Source organism: Micropterus dolomieu, linkage group LG08, assembly GCF_021292245.1.
Source record: "Micropterus dolomieu isolate WLL.071019.BEF.003 ecotype Adirondacks linkage group LG08, ASM2129224v1, whole genome shotgun sequence".
NCBI classification, from domain to species: Eukaryota; Metazoa; Chordata; class Actinopteri; order Centrarchiformes; family Centrarchidae; genus Micropterus; species Micropterus dolomieu.
Window position 1 is genome coordinate 10,219,075 of NC_060157.1, and position 17,906 is coordinate 10,236,980.

Below are 17,906 nucleotides of genomic sequence, written 5' to 3' on the forward strand. Positions count from 1 at the left end.
ACACGTGATGCTCCCACAAGCATGCTCTGGGACTGTACACTAGGTTTGCCAAGATGATGGCATCATTATCATGAAACATTTATAAAAAAAACCTGGGATGACCCGCTGCTTTATTTTCCGGTATTTCAGATTTGTTAGTTTATGTAAGAATACTGAATGTACTGTAGTAAGGCATGTACAGTTTGAAGAGTACTGCAGCTTTCAACCCCAATATTACCAGTAACCAAAAATAATGACTATTTTTATACTTGTCAACTGCATTTGACGTGAGCAAAAGCAGAACACTTTCCCCCCTGTTTTTGTTGAAATGAGACAAACGATTCAGCCTCAGAGAGGACTGAAACTGTGTGCTATACACTTCAGAAGGAAAACATACTGTAATCTCCAGGTTGTTCACTCAGCCTGCATCTGGAGACGTCGCTACTCAACGCTCACTTGTCTTAGAAAGGGTGGGAAGAGGAAAATCTCCCATCTCCTTCCTGCTAACCTAATAATTTTTCATAAATTTGGCATTCAAGCCTTTACCTGATTCTCTAGAAAAATATGACATCCTTTTTATATATGGAGTGACAAATTCCCATCTTTCCACCCCAGTCCTCTCTGCTGTAGCAGCTTGGAATTCCTCCAGTATTTCCCCAGAATCAGGTGATTTCTCCTCAGGCAGGCCCTCGCTCCGCTTCCACGGTTAGATGGCATGGTTACTGTAGCTTATGTATGTCTGCTTGGAGGCCAGCACTGTAACGGAAGGTGTAGGAGAAAGAAGGGAAGGGTTAAAAACATGTTGGTTGAGATTTAAATAGGTGTGAAACTGTAATCTTTCAGAGCACATGTTGGAATCCAGATTGATGGGAACTTCTATTTATGGATGACTTCATTAGACTAGTGCAGGTGGAACCAATCATAACAGGAATGTCGTCTTCTCTATAATTGTATTGCATTTAAATTTAATTGTGTGTCATTTGCAGGTATTCAAATTAAACATGTTCTTGATTAATCAATTAATTGTTAAGCCTCTGAAATGTCAAAAAAAAGTTAAGAAAAAAATGATCAGATTTCGAAAGTGCAAGACATTCAATCTACAGTGATATAAAACAGAGAAGTCCAGCTGCTGGTATCAGAGAATAATTGGGATTTTTGCTTGAAAAAGGATTACCATTATCAAAGTAGTTACTGATACATTTTCTGCTGATCAGCTAATTGATTAAGTCATTGTTTCTGCTCTAAAAGCTGATTTTACACAACTTCATAGCATTGGGGGGGGACTACTGCTGATTGTTGCAAGTTAATCATTGATTGTTATAGCACATGTAGCATTGCAGACATTTTAACAACATATCACCTATGAATTATTTGTCAAGACAGTGATGCAGATGCAATCAGACTTATAGGCTGTGGCAGTGGTCATATCAATGTAAGTGCCTGCTATTAAAGTGGCATTAATGAAATCAGGGGAAACTCTGTCAGAGTGTTTTCCTCACAGCTAATCATTAAATTGTATCAATAAATGCATAATATAGAGGTGCCAAGCAGATCTCAACAGTGGTATGAAATGCAATAGTAACCATTCAACTGCAAGTCTTCTACTACATGCGAAGACCTGAGATTTCACTGTGCACCAAGCAAAGCATGCAGCAGTCCGTCAGTGTATTAACATTTTGAATTGTAAAGCACATCAGATGTAAAAGGCTATTATGATAATATGTGATCTGACTTGGCACTGGTGTTGTCATCAATGTTTGATAACCGTGCTCATTATTCTTTAACATTCTTTTCATGTTTCATGGAATTTTATATCAGCTGTGAATAAAACACATAGGACAGATGACTGGAGGTTCAAACATGACTGTCATACCATACAGTACCCGTGTGTGTGTATGCAGTCAGGCTTCTATGCATATGTCTGTGTGCAAGTGTCATCGTGTTTGTGTGGGTCATTTTTAACAAAATCTAACGGCCCTCAGGGAGCATGCTTGCTGGTGGTAATCACACTACCAATCTGCCAATCTGCCCACAGCAGCCTTGGCTGATTGAATATGTCAGAAGGAATGAATCCAATCAGAAGACATAGTCGGAGCAAAGGTGCTGTAGAGGAGAGATGTGTAATGGTAAACATTTCTGTATATTTGTCAGTGCAATGTTGGGTGTGTGAATGGGGGCGGTATTCTAGCCATTTCATCCAGAGCATCTCTTCCAAGAGAAGCATTGATAAATGAACCTTATTTGAATATTTATGTGCTGCTAGGCCAAGATAAAGAATAGATGGTCCAGAAAGAATTGGAGCTGGCAGACCCATCTGTCTTTTCCTGTTCACTCTTATTGTTGTTGTTGTCCCATTACCACAAATTCCTTCTTTTGTCAACAGGGAAACAAATGACAGGGGACACATGGCTATCGCTTGTCTGCTGCACTCAGGCAGAGTGGTGTCATCTTCCCACATTAACGGGCTTTACCATGCTGATTGGCCATTTTACAGCACCACACACCATTGTCTATCCAAGTTAATGTCTGTTGGTCAAGGGTGGATTAATGAGGGCGTGATTACTGCCTTGTGTCATTCAGGGTGCTGTATTTTAGTCAGGGGCAGCCGGGATGCTTTGTGCATAGTATAGGCAGGCACAGGTGTTGTGGTGAACATTAGCAGAAATTAACAGGAAAAAAAGGTCACAGATGATAAAAGGGCAAAGTCATTGTCTAATCAGGTTACCTGAGAGTCTAAAGTCCCTCACAAGGCTCCCCTCCCTCAACACAGTCTGACACATAAGCACAAAGAGCAGTTGTTAGATTCACAGTTTAAAGCAGAGGGTGACAATCAGCACCTATAAATGGGCTCTACAATAGGATAAGAGATAACCACTCCATTTTTGAGGTCGAAAAAAGGCATGCATATAAGTGTGGGCACAGGCTTTTTAGTCCTAATACACATCATTCTATACTGTTCAGCTTGTCAGAGTATAAAATCAGGACTTTCAGTAAGCAGAACATGTTGGGCTGCTTGATTGGATTTAAGCCTCCCCCCACACAGGGACTGCCTACTCATACACTTTATCTTGGTGATTGAAATATCCCCTTTTACAACACTGAGCTACCCGTCTCCTTTGTCCCCTTTCAAAATCAGGATAGTGTGGGCTCCCTGTCACACCTCCTGATTCGCAAATCCAGTGTGGTGAGAGTTAGTGAAAATGGAACTATTTTTCTGTTCCATGTATTGAAAATGCTGGATTACCCTGGTGGAAAAAGGAAAGTTACTGCATTCCTTTTTCAAACACATTTTTACATTTCACATTTGATATTTCTATACAGCATATGTGGAATATATACTGTGTATATTATATTAATAAACTGTAGGCTATAATCATTAGTTTTATCTTCCATTAATCAATTAAATCGTTGAATTATGGGGAACTGGGATAGCCCCAATCCTATGCTAGCTAGAGGCTAAGCTGAAATCAGTCTTCTAATTATTCACACAGTTCTGTCCATGTTCAGAAAGCCATAGTATAACACCACTGTAGTTGGCACTTAAATGGCACCCTCATTTCTTGTCTGCTCATCTAAGGCTTGCTAATTTCCTAAACTGCTGAAGTGTAAAATAACACTGACCTCAATTATGTTCACATAAAAAGAGTTCATTATTTTCAGGTACACATGTGTATTCTATAACTGCTATTATTTTACACATAAACAGCTCAATGCATCAGCCTAAAATAAACTCCTGGTTGAGGTCCAGTGGAACACATTTTATTCTTTACTTTCTCTTTAATGCCCCATCAGATGTGATACCAACCTTGTGTTTCAAGACTTTCACAGAGTTCAGACTTGGCCTCTCCATTGGGCCTCAGGCTACCTTTGGGGTTGAACTTGTTGGACATGGTGGCTGCAGTGACCACAGCTTTCAGGCTGCGCTTGCGCTTGGGTACGTTCTGCTCTGGATGGAAGAGAACCACGTAGACCTTAGGCATGTAGAGCATTCCCAGAGAGACTGACGCACTGAGGCTTACCGAGATGGTCAGAGTTGTGGTCTGGATATACATCTGTGTTAATGAAGGGACACAAACAAACAGAATCATTTGTTGAGGCGACAGTGACTGATGGGGACAGTGACGTTCTAGTTTTTGAATCTCAGGTAAAGCTGAGCACACAATAAGCTTGTGCCACTTAGAGCTGGGACAGTTTGAATTTGAATCTAACAAAGCTGCAATAATATTTTCTGGAGCATGTGATTGTCAAGTATGTATTGCTTTCAATAGACTGAGGCTTTTAAAATCTTGCATGTAGGACAGACACTGTATTACTCAAGTAAGTAGAAATCCTAGCTTCTATTTAGAAGATCTTTGCACATCACACAGAATCACACAATCATTACATAAGACATGGTGATGGCATACATTACCCTTTATTCCTACTCTTGTATTTCCATGTGCGGGGTTCACACTCCTGAGCTCTGCTGTCATTGCTATGTTTTTTTTAATTTATGCTACATCTAGTAGAAGGGCCCCCATTATGTGTGTCTATGTAGTCTGCATATAGATGTTTTTACCCTGAGGTTTTAGACAACAGCATAAGGATTGTGTGCTTTCTGAAGCCAGCGACAGCTGCAACTCACAGCTGGGTAGCAGATACTTAGCTACAGGCAACAACTGTGGAGCAGAAAGAAACATCCTACAGCATATTAAAAGTGCCTGCAAGTGATTTTTCATTTATGATAATCATCCCAGAGCATTGTCACAATCTGATTTGTTAATGTAGGAAATGTGGTGAGTCAGTACAGAGGCTATAAGACATATAATAGATAGATCATATTTGATATTGACATATGCGTTATGAAATTGCCTTACATGCAAGGTGTACAGACTAAACACAGAAAACGTGATTCACTCAATTTTGAAAGTGTGCTTCCATAAACATAATAAAAATATCATGAAAGTAATGAATTTGAATTTGAAGACTTGTTTCACAGTGATCCTACTCCATCTTTTCATATTACTACAGTGTCAAAAACATTCATTAGAAAACAGTAAGAAGGGAACCTTTGACTATGCCCCTTGGATGAAAATTGCTGAGGTCCTCTGAAGTTGATGAACACAAGGCAAAGAGTATACAGTGGAAACACAGCTGGCAGACATCCTTCAAAAGAGATTTGCCTGAGGTTTTGTCTGACATTACATTTGCAGACATCACAAATGACTGAGTCTTTTGGCATGGGTAAAGCCCACAGGGCCCCGACCCAACAGCATGTCAACAGTTAGAAAATTATGTTTCCCAACATGGGGTTTAGAGACATGTTGTTTGTATGTGAGTTTATGCAACATTTAGCTTCTCATTTCAAGATGCTTACGGATTGTTTATAAACCTTTATATATTAATCTGACCAGATAGGAGGTACTGTATTATATTTCAAATTAGCCTACATCATAAAATACAGTATATATGGCTTTCAGCAGGGCATTTGGGTAGCATTCTCTTAGCTGACTGAGTGTTTGTGTATGCATGCTACGGATAGGACATCCATTCATCGTCAACTGCTTATCCTACGGGGATCCCAGCTGACATTGGGCGAAAGGCAGAGTACACCCTGGACAGGTCGCCAGTCCATTGCAGGGCCACACGTAGACAAACAACCACTCAGACCTAAGGACACCTAAGGACAATTGTAGAGACACCAATTAACCTAGCCTGCATGTCTTTGGATTGGAGGAAGCCTGAGCACCCGGAGAGAATCCACGCGGACACTGGGAGAACATGCAAACACAGAAAGGCCGGGGCAACCGGGGTTTGAACCCACAACCTTCTTGCTGCACCACCGCGCTTCCCACGGGTAGGACAGTATTTTAAAATAAAATAAATAGCATGACCTATCATACAGGGACTGATATATGTTGATATAATAAAAACCAAAGCGTTGCACAAATTAAGCCCTTTAAAGCCATGTCAGTTGAGGAAAAAGAGCTGTGTGTGCAAAATGGAAGTGATAGGGCATTGTATTCCATCATAGTGCAAACAGCACATGAGCATTTCTTGGTGATAGAGGGGGAGTTTTGTAATCTCCTGAGAAGATTACACGTGGCCCGGGGTGAGTTTGGAATAATATTGCTACCCCTCTGGAGTACAGAGAGGAGTCACTCTGTGAGGGGAGCCAAGACCCTTGTCCACCTCCATCGGCCCTGGTGACATAAATTCTCCCTGACACGCCGATATGATTGCCAATCTGCTCCATCGGCACAGCAAGGGAACAGGGCAGGGGACAGAAACCTCAGCGGGCTGAGCCATTATGAAGTTTATTTGAAGCAGGATTGCTCCTTTTTGTCATTAGGCATCAAATCCCTTGTCCCGACAGCTGCCAGACCTGTCTCTACCTATACGCAAAGCATGTGAAGACGAACACACTTCCACTGCTCCTCAAAGTCCATGTACCCAAATATTTTGGCTTAGGGTTTTCTGAATATAGACGAAATTAAATGAATGTCATAGAATATTGTAGAATAATATGCTTTAATTTCATGGTGTAAATTAGGGCTGGGTGGTATATCGGTATATAATGTATACCCATAATATAATTTCAAAAGAGATATGAAATTAGACAATACCGTTTATACCGATTATAGTTTGATGTTGAGTTAATCAATATGCTCTTCTGCCAGCGTTTGCTCCTCTCTCTCTCCCTCACCGCGCAGCCCCACCCCTCCCTCTGCGTCTGCACGCAGCCATCTACTCACAAAATCTCTAACAACATGGAGGGAGACACAGTGCTGGTCGACACTGTTAAAGACCTGGCTTGTAAAAAAAAAAAAGAATAAAAAAACAAAAGCATGGTTCATTCAGTGTTCCCCGCACATACACTTTACTTCGGCGGTCTACTCAGGTTAGGCGACACATTGTAGCTTTTATCAGAGAAACACAGTGATTACGTTACAAGTTGCAACACTGTGGATATTTTACAAGAACGGACCAGGTAAAGCGACAGTGAACACCCCAGTCAGATGTTATTCGGTAGCTACCACGGTGGTTTTGTTTTGATAGGCTCCGTCGTCAACACGCCTCCTCAACATTCAGCTCAGCTGCTGCTGTGAAGGGAATCACCGGAGGAAAAGTCCAGAAGACAAGTTCATTTCAATGACTTTAAACAGCCTAGCATACTACCGATGGAGAAAGGCACCGAAGCGGACATACAGGGAGAGAGACGGTAAAGCCCCTTTTCCACTGCACGGTAGCAGCTCGACTCGCCTCGCCTTCTTTTGGTTTTCCATTGTGTAAAAGTTGTACTTGTACCTCCTACCAGGCTACTTTTTTTCGTATCATCTCCGTCTTATCTGTCTTTACATTCTGAGCTGTGTGTGCGTCGCCGGTGTGTGTATCGCATTGAATATTACGTTGCGGCAGTTGTGTGTGGTGTCGCTATGATGACCAGCTAGATTGAGGGGTGCTATCTCTGGGTACAATCTGCAATAGAAAACGGAGGACGGCCAAACCGAGGCGAGACGAGTTGAGCTGGTACTGGTAATGGAAAAACGGCATAAGAAGCGGGGAACGCTGACGTGTTTGCAGCGGAAACATTGGGTCTGTGAGTGTGAAGAGAACTGAAGGAGGCGATTTCAATAAGTGAGTGATACTTAAGATGGAGAATAAAGTATAATTTAAACGGTGAAATAAGAAACAAGCTAACTTACTAAAAATAGTAAAAACATGCCCGCTAAAACCGCCCCCCACTCCCCAGCCCGCTTAGCAGAAAATACCGATATATATTTTATACCGGAATTCTGCCTAACAGTACTGGGATATGACTTTTTGGCCATATCACCCAGCCCTAGTGTAAATTAATATGACCTACATTGTTTGTGGTAACTTCTTTGATTTGTGTTGGGATTGGATTGAAACCCTGTTGGACAGAGAATGATTTCTCTTCTCAGTTTATCTACCTGCGCCTCAGTGATGGAGATACAAATGATTTGTGTTTTTCTGCCTGCTTCATCACTGGCTGTGTTTACATGCTTGTAAATTTTACACGTTAATCTTAAATTGAGTATCCTTATGCCCTATGACAAACCATCGCAGAATATTCTTTTCTACCTTTGATGTGCTGCCAACACATTCTACACTCCACCAGCAATAAAGCACATAAGACATCGAGTTGGGCTAGCCTCTGTTAGGTTGTTTTAGTTTAGGGGTTAGGGTTAGACAATCAGAGGCAGAGTAGGGAGCAGGACTGACGCAAAGATGTAAAGAGTGTGTCCCTCCATTAAAGGACACTTTGTCCAAATAACACTGTTTATGTTTTAATAGGTGTTAAGGCATTTTCCTCTATCACTTTGCTAGTATGTCCATACATACTCCATCCATTACCCTGCCTTTTAACACACTATTATGCTGTCTGTAATCTAAGGGCTGCTATTAACTTTATGTGCAGCACCATAGCATTCCCATACTGATTTCCACTCTCGCTTTTTAATGTACATCTCTGTTGAACAACCTCAAAATTAGCACTTGTAGGGTAGAGGTAATTTGGAATTCACTTTCAACTGACAAGAAACATCAACAGCCACAGTAATTTTCTGCTACTTCACAAACCCGCGTTTATCTATTTCTGTGTGCATGAATGTGCAGTGATTGACTACTCTGTATTCCCACCCAGTGAGGCTGAATCAAACACACACAGCAACACAATTGAAGAAAACATATCCAAGCAAGCTTGAGGTGAATCAATTGTTCTCACAAGTTGGCTCTAAAAGCCTTGTAATCCCCACAGTGGACTGCAAAGCTCATCATCTCAGGATGAATAGTGGCAGCATCCACAAACACAAGAGGTTGATTCTATACAACAAGCATAATTTGAGTCGCCATTTTCTTCACAATGTGGTGCACATGAACTGTAAAAGAACCCCAAATGGAAAACTGAATTCAACAGGCGCGAGATAATTTAATTGACTTGCTGCCATGGTGCTCTTTGTAGTGCAATTGGTGAAGCTTAGTGACCACATTGGCATTTATGCACATATCTAAAACAAATAATCGTAAAAATGGGGCAAAAGTTCGTTATTTTAGACTTCCACTACATTTTAAATGGAATAGTTACCTTTTCTGCTGATTGTGATGTCCCAAAGAAGATGGGGATGAAGGCAAGCCATACAATGCAGGTGGTGTACATGGTAAAGCCGATGGGCTTGGCCTCGTTGAATGTCTCGGGAACCCCTCTGGTCTTGATGGCATAAACTGTGCAGGTGACCATCAGCAGCATGCTGTAACCCAGCAGACAGATAAGGGACAGGTCTGATATATCACATTTCAGCACACCACGGGCCATTTTAGGATTGGCTGTGCGCTGGTCCTCATAGTCGATGATGGCTTGCGACGGGTCAACACCAAACCAGATGCACACTCCAAGGAGCTGTAGTGAGATCAGGCTGAATGTGATAACTAACTGAGAGGCTGGGGAGATGAACCGAGGGGCACTGACCGACATCTTGCCCTGCTCAAAAATCCTGTAGATCCGATTTGTCTTGGTAAGCAGTGCTGCGTAGCTTATGCTCATACCCAGACCCAGGAAAATCCTTCGCAGGGAGCAGATAACCACATCAGGAGTAGAGATCATGAGGAATGTTGTAGCGTAGCAAAGAAAGATACCTGTCAGCAGCACATAGCTCAGTTCTCGACCTGATGCCTTAACAATGGGTGTGTCATTGTAGCGTATAAAGCTGACAACCACAAACAGAGTGGCCATGATGCCCAGGACAGCAATGAGGACAGGGATGACTGCCCATGGGGAGCTCCACTCCAGCTTGACAATGGGAATGGGATCACAGCCAGTGTGGTTCTCATTGGGCCGCAAATCAAAGCGGCACATCTTGCAGGTGTAAGTGTCTGCCTGATACTGGTAACCATCGCAATTCTCGCAGTGCCAACAACATGGAATTCCCTTCACTATCTTCTTGCGCTGCCCAAGACGGCAGGGTTGGCTGCATATGGAGGAGGGTACTTCTTGTGTTCCACCAGGCCACTGCATGTCATTGATCTGAAGGGAAAAGATTTGCACAAATGGCCAGTTTCACCTCACTACCAACTAACACTGTTTTACTCACATACTCACATAAATAAAACTCTAATGAGGAAAACAAATACTGCGCAAACATTGATAATTTACAGCATATTGTTTCACTAGTTACATATTAAACAATGTGGTATATAATGCATGAGGACACAATTCGGTTAACACTTGGTAGATTAGTTTACACACATACACACACACACACATGCATGAAAGAATGAGCAAACTGAAAATGGAATATTCACTACGTGAAAGCTGCAGTCTTATCAAGACATCATTGTGTAAACTCATCTAGTTATAACTCAACGGGAAACAAATTTGCTGTTTAATTACTTCCAAGGAAGGTTGCACTTACAGTAGGAAAGATAAGTAAATAGAGCCAAGCTACACGGTACTGCAGTCTCAACACAGTGTGGTATCATGTGCCTGTGCTGTTGCACTGATGTTGTTTATTTTTATTGCAATGCAGTTTGCTTAAGAGGCTTTATTAAGTAAAATAAGGTACGTAAAGGGATAGGTAATATTCAATTATATCTATTATTCCAATAAGCATTTGGATGGTTTAGATGATTAATTTTGTGTCTATAAAAATCTCCATATGACATTCCTGATTTTCCTTGGATGCTGATAAGTATCTGCGTGCAGCAATAACTCAGGACCTTGATGTCTACAATAATCCTAAACCATACCTACAGTATGTGCGTCAACAAAATGAAAATGCCTGGGGGCTCATATATAATATACATAAATGATGCATGACAACAAGAATGATGCATACACATAGTTGTAAAGGCCAAGATGTGTGAGGAACAATGCAATTGCGATGTTAACATATGCAAAACTACAGATTATGTGCTTCATGCATATGTTAAAGAGGAAACAGGTGTCTTACTGTATCATGTAATGATGGCGATAAGGTTAATGCAAAAAGATGCCTTTCTCTCTATACTCAGTTGTCGACTCATATGAGCATCATTGTGAGCGGAAATATTATAATAATACTGTACAATACAGTTAGTGTTAGCCTGAAGCATTTGCGTCTGTTGATAAATTTTAACGCCAACCAGGAAGATGATTTATTACTAATATAATTCCATTAACTGTTGCCCTTTAAAACTCGACATAAGCAAGATGTGTTCAGTATCATCTTTGACAAGAGTGATAAGTCATGGCTCTACTACGTATGGCTTTATTAGAGATACTGTAAATTTCACATAAAATGAACTCAAATGAGAAAGAATGTTTTGAGATCATGTTGACTCGAGTCCTACTTGAAGGATGCATTTCATTTAACAATTAATTCTTCTAGTTATTTTCTATGGGACTTGTGGTCACAACACCCATCATTCTACTTGTTGAAGCTACAGTCTGCAGTTTTATTGTCACGTGCTTTTTGCATTTTCTTGTCTAAGACTAAATTAATTGCATTGGCCATGAAATGCTGAATAACCATAAATGGGATGTCTCTTTAATCATTTTGGCTGATTGTTCATGTCTGATGTGATCATGACAAGCACAAAAATCTGATTTTTTTTTTTTTCTTTTTTTTTTTTTTTGGAAAACTCAAGTCTACAATCTTCCAGATATATATGTACTAATTCAAATATGCGTACGTCCAAATGGAGCTGATCCGTCCAGTGACCAATGATCTTGTATTCTGGCGTGTTATTTGTGATCTGGTATTGGTAGATTTCATAGCGACCAGGGGCATCTCCATTTACATTGAAGACCACCGGGGTGCCAGCAATTCCTGAGGATGAAAAAATAAATTATTATTGTTGTTTTAAAGGGATGATTGTAACTTAAAGCTGAACTCTAGTGTTAGGTACAGTGCAAACTCATAATGCTCTGAGATAAAATGAGGCTGCAATGGGACTTCAAGCCAATGCTGTTATAGTGTTAATGACTGGAGCAAAATAGATGTTGACAGCCATGTTGTCCTGGTCCTTTGAGGCGGGCCAGGGCTGCTGTCTGTTCATGTTCCCATATCATTTCACACTCCTTCATTCTGCTTATTGCCCCATTGCTTGTTATCCACAAGGTCCCCACTCACAGAGCTAACGAATGACAGCACTGATTTTGATTACCACTTTGAGGTCTCCCTCATCCCTCTGCTTCCCTTTTCTGCCTGTTCCCGTGCCAGCTTCACAACTTGTTATAAAATTGTGGTGTCAGGGAACGAGGATTCACAGATTTAGTGATGATAGCCCACTACAGAGCATCTCAGAGGAAAGGACCATTAATAGCATCCCAATCTCTGTCTATATGCTCCTACCAAATTTGCTTTCTCTCCTTTAGTGCAATCCCCTAATACTCAGCAATTCAGGAACATGTTGAAATGGGGGTTGAAACGTGCAATAAAAATGCCTTTAGTTAACTTGCAACTGAAATGTGTTTTGGATGGCCCACAGTCAATATTTGGATGCTGTGTGTATTCGATTCTAAAGCTACATCAAAGGGATAAGACTGCATTTTTTTTCTGCAACAGAAAAGGGAAATACAGACACCATACTCTTTTGACTCTGTTTTCCAGCATTTAGGAGATTGCTGTTCATGTTCCACAAGTATTGAACACACTCCCCTCTGTCATAACAGTAAAAGGGATTATTTATTTGAGTGTTTTGTTTCCTTTAATAGGTCACAGTATTGATTGTTTATTGTTGGTTTAACCTATGAGTCAGAGTTGGAAACCTGTGAGTCAGGCTCCTTTTCTCCATCCTGCAGATTTGTGTGCTTCAGAAGTCTGATCAAAACCCATAGGATTTAATTGCATTAGTATCATCCTGCTGCATTATCTAGAGGGCATGTCTAGGACAACAGCAGGCAGTCATGTGCGATTATGAAGATTTTCTTGCCCGTCTCAGCAATACAGGGAATTGAGTGGGATGTATGTTTCTACTAATTTGATTGCCTTAATCGATTAGTTTCACCTCTTAACTTGCGAAATAGTGAAGTTTCACGCACGGACAGCAGAATTAACAAACTGCTTGTTTAATAAGCAGGTCATAATTTTGAGGAAACACAGCACAAGATAACACTTAGGAATGAGGAAGGAATGAAGAGTCGTGCAGTATAGAAAAATAAAAACATCTACTGCTGTCAGCTGCAGCTCTGCCCAAAAGCATAGAAAATAAAATGGCCATGGTAAAATCATCTGTAAATTTAACTCTAAATGTGCTTAACTGGGTTCATAACAGTGTGTGTGTGTGTGTGTGTGTGTGTGTGTGTGTGTGTGTGTGTGTGTGTGTAAGACTATATGTAATGCTTTTAAAGTTGAATTACTGTACTGGGTGGAGATGACTGTGGAAATATGTGCAGGGCAGCAGGTAGGGCACTGTATTATTACTGACACGCTACTTGAAATCAGGTAAGAACAAATGAGCATATATAAACAGGATTCAGGTTTACTCATTTCAGTTGTGACAACAGCTGTAAAAGTAAGCTTTATTGTTATCCTTAAATTCAAATTTCCCACTTGTCTGCTGGTTGAAATTCCATGATTTTAAGTTTATTGAAGGTTTATTGAAGGTGAAGCATTTAAAGCTCTACTTGCTTTTCTTAAGAATTGATCATTTAATCAAACAAAACAGCAATTTGCACAATGTTGCGGTTGCAGTTGAAAAGCAAAAAAAACTTTGCTTCAACTCCATTAAAAACCATTAGCCAAAACCACAAGAAATCTAATGTGTTTACAAATGTTGTTAAAAACTTATCAATAATACAAGATACAGATTTTGCTGTTGGATGTTAGAAGTGCGGAGGTGGCTTTACTGAACTCAATTTCTTTGATGGGGATATTTGCTACAAATCCAACAATACAAGTTAAATAAAACAGAACCGCCACAATTTCTTCATAAATGCAAAGCAATCATTTAAAATAAAAAAAGATATTCAGAGCAGACTACAATTTATTTCTACTCTAAATGGAGGTTATTAGTCATTCAATTGGGCAGAGTTAAGGTCCAATGCTGGTGTTTATTACCTTTTCAGCGTTCCCTCTTTGATGACACTGACCTCAGGAATTGGTAGGTCTTTCAAACTGTATCTCACCCTCGCACTTTGCTTTACTGGTATATTCCTAGTTCCCTGGACAGGCAAGGCAGGCGACTTGTCTCTTATGCAAAAAAGTGGGTCTTACTTGTGCAACCAAACATCCATGGCATAATTACTGTTAGAATTGTCTGAGCAAATTGCTCTACCATATATATATTATATGATTCTGTGACCGTGCACATCCTCAAATTACCTCTAAATGAAACTAGTAATCAAACCTCATGAAAACAGACAGCTTTAATTGGCTGTTTAAACCCGATGTTACAGCCAACCTTTAATCACGCCACTTTTAACACAGCTTTACTGTCAAGTTTATGTCTTGCAAGGTTACTTTGCTAAACAAAATATATCCTCTGGAAAAACAGCATTAAGTAACAGTGAGTATGCTATATCTGAATATAACCAGCAGCAGCTTCGTTCAGCATCAGTGGCATCACAATCCAAGCATCAATAAGTATCAACTTCATCTCCAATATCTGTAGTGCTTAGGTTTCGTCTTTCCTTTCGTCAGCATGGATGTCTGTAGATAATTCCCAGAATACACTGGGATCATGTGGACATTCCCGTTGTTTTCCTACAAACCTTTTAAATTCTGCATTCCTCTGTGCCGAAAGACTCTTAAAAGCAAAGCAGTATTCCGGTAATGTGCAGCATTGATTTTCTAGCCATCCCTGTTGTAAGCCCAAAGGCTTCTGTGCTGACGAGCCTTCCAGTAACATAACACAGTGAATAAAGGAATGTATTAAGAATTGAAGTTTAGTTCTATAACCCAAGCCTGCTATACAGCATTTTTTATACAGATTAAAGCTTTACTCCAGTGCTGGGAGAATTGATCTGTGTCGAAAACTAAACGAATGTGACTCCAGGATACAACTCCAAACAATGTCTTTGTCTTTTTTTTTTACACAAATAAGGACTGACCTGCTTACATAGTAATAAGCACACTCAGGAACAGGTAAACAATGTTTTGACTTTGAAGATGGGGCATACAGTAAAACACTGCTGAGCAATGCAGAGTTTCCTTTCAGTGTCCATTAGGGATGAAAAGTAACTACAAACATAAGTGTCAAGTTAACCTTTATTATCCCCAACAATAAAGGTTATGTTGACTATATTACATCCATCCATACTTACTTTAAAACTCTCTCACATAAATCTCTAAACCAAACCACCTCTGTGGAAGTAAATACCAAGTCATGCCTTTTCCTTTGAACAGATTTATACATTTTCTCCAGTATGGTATCAATTGAGTTACTTAGTAACCTGACAAATGATTCCTTTCTTCCCATCTACCTCTGTTGCCCTTTAGAGGCTGTAGACTACCATGTGCCTTCATTGAACAAAAATGTTCTCTTGAAAAGTGACACATGGAATCGGGAAGGAGAATAATAGGGGACCTGGACCTATGGGCCTGGAGACCCTGAAGAAAGTACACTCCCCCCTAGTCATAGATGTGCTTTTTTTGGAAATCGCAATATGTGCAATATCCAAATTGCAGGATTCTTTTTTTTTTTTGCATATCCTTCAGCACTAGTTTGGCTTAAGCAGTAAAACTACTTGGTAAAGGGTAGGGAGCCTAGATAGCAGTTAAAAGAAAGCAACGTTGAATGTTAGTAGTAAAATGGGAAACAAACAGTAGTCTCACCTGTATCCAGCCAAGTCAGCATCCTCCCTACAAGGGTTTGTGGCTCTAATAACAATGTTGGGCTAATTCAGAAAGCATCAAGGGTAGTAATTCCTATATAATTCCACTTCCTGTCATGTTCTGTGGAGTACTCCACCAAGCTATTGTACAGGCACTGATGCTGGCAATTAAACTCTTTACTCTTCATCCCGAAGTTCCCTTATTTTTCTCATTTACTGTAAATTATTCCTGTCATGTACTTGCTGTGGCATGGCTGCCCCTCACCCAAAGATCCCACTCTGTAATTGTCATACAAATAAATGTATCCATCACTGTATAATCATCTCTGAGGGTGAAGCAGATTTAAGATTGTGTCTAACTGCTCGCATTGCATTCTACTTGATTGCTTGAACACTCTGACCCTCTACTCATCTGACGTATAATTAGCTGAAGTTGTTAAATCCACTGAAGTTGACCTATGTTAGACCCCGTTCTATTCGCATATTTATTATTTCTTTACAAGGCAAAGGGTTACATTCATGAACATGCTTATTTCATGACCTCCTTATGTATGTATCTTTTCTTGTACATATAGGCCTATAATTAATTTCAGAGTTTCAAAGTTGTTATGTTATAGTGTTGCAATTGTATAGCCATGCATGTGTTGAGACTTTAAATTAAAACCTAACTTGCTACCTTCTAGATATCAGTTTTGACACTCTTTACTGAATATTTTATAATGTTCATCTTTCATGAAAGATAAATATCAGAAGATACGAAAACACTGCCACTGTCAATTAAGCTAACAAAGCTATTCCTGTGCCAAATGGCCCAATAAAGTAAATTATCTGAGGAAACTTTTGTCATAATATGTAAATCATAAGGCACAATATACACATGCTGAAACAGGAAGAGAGTTAAGTGTAGCCCAGTTAGTCTTTGTTCTGTATTTGAATGTTCTTGTTGTTCTTGTCCAGGCCAATGTGCGACAGACGGTACAAAACAATGTGCAGCTTTAGCTATGAAATATTAATTTTAATTAATTTTTTAAATGCTCATTGAGGCATTGCATTAACTTCCAGAAGCTAGTTGAACAGAGGCTAGACAAGTTAGTCAAAACATCGGCTCTATTACATTTTAGGTTCTCAGCTCATGTTTTCACAGAGAGTGACATATAGAATGCAAGGGTCAAAGCCATGTTACATGTGTACATAAGCGTATTTAACTCGTACCTATTTCTGTCTCCAGAGAAAATGCCACACTATATTTGCAAGCAAAACAAAAAAATTTAAAGAAGAAAATAAAAGAATTTAAGTTTACCCAGAACAGCTTCTGGAAAACTACTGATGCACGTTTTTGCTTTGTGTTAACTCTCTCATTTTTGTCAAATTTAAACTCAGCAGCCGGTGCAGGAGATCTCTTGTGTGGGCAATTCAATGCTGACAAGATAAGGCGGGAAATCTCACAAAGCACAGTTCCTGTGCACCATCAACTATGATAAACACTGTTCTGCTGCTGACTGTCAACCTCCTACAGATCTCAGCCTCTTGTGCTTGCTGGGAGTAATTTACATTCAGTAGCCTGATAATTGAAGGCCTCTGAATACTTACAGAACCTCTTCATGAGCATGTCACTGAACCCCAAAATAGGACATACTGTAAAAGGTTCACCATACCAAGATCATCCAAGATTGCTTTTGTACAAATAAACTTACAGTGGGGGAAAAAAGTATTTGACCCCTTGCTGATTTTGCAGGTTTGCCCACTTACAAAGAATGCAACAATCTACAATTTTAATCATATGTACATTCTAACAGTGAAAGACAGAATCCCAAAGAAAATTCCAGAAAATCACATCATATGAATTTATAAAAATTGATAACCATCTGATGAGGAAAAACAAGTATTTGACCCCCTGGACAAACAGCATGTTAATATTTTGTAGAAAAGCCATTATTGGCCAGCACAGATGTCAAACGGTTTTTATAGTTGGTGACAAGGTTTGTGCACATTTCGGCAGGGATGTTGGCCCACTCCTCCCTGCAGACAGACTCCAAATCATTCAGGTTCTGAGGTTGTCGCCTGGCAACTCGAATTTTAAGCTCCCTCCAAAGATTTTCAATTGGATTCAGGTCTGGAGACTGGCTAGGCCACTCCAGAACCTTGATGTGCTTCTTCTTCAGCCACTCTTTTG

At 40.0% G+C, this 17,906-nt stretch overlaps 1 protein-coding gene across 2 annotated transcripts in view; it reads right to left on the reverse strand.

Moving 5' to 3' along the window:
* Positions 1-388: 388 nt before the first annotated feature.
* The window catches only part of LOC123975236 (metabotropic glutamate receptor 4-like), a 151,621-nt gene continuing 134,103 nt past the window's right edge, over positions 389-17,906 (reverse strand). For both annotated transcript variants that reach the window (XM_046056527.1, XM_046056526.1), the window contains 4 exons: positions 11,650-11,786; positions 9,068-10,003; positions 3,785-4,031; positions 389-735 (listed from right to left, as the gene is read on the reverse strand). In XM_046056527.1, coding sequence (XP_045912483.1) covers positions 686-735; positions 3,785-4,031; positions 9,068-10,003; positions 11,650-11,786 — 1,370 coding nt within the window. In that variant the 3' untranslated portion in view covers positions 389-685. The remainder of the gene's footprint in view (positions 736-3,784; positions 4,032-9,067; positions 10,004-11,649; positions 11,787-17,906) is intronic.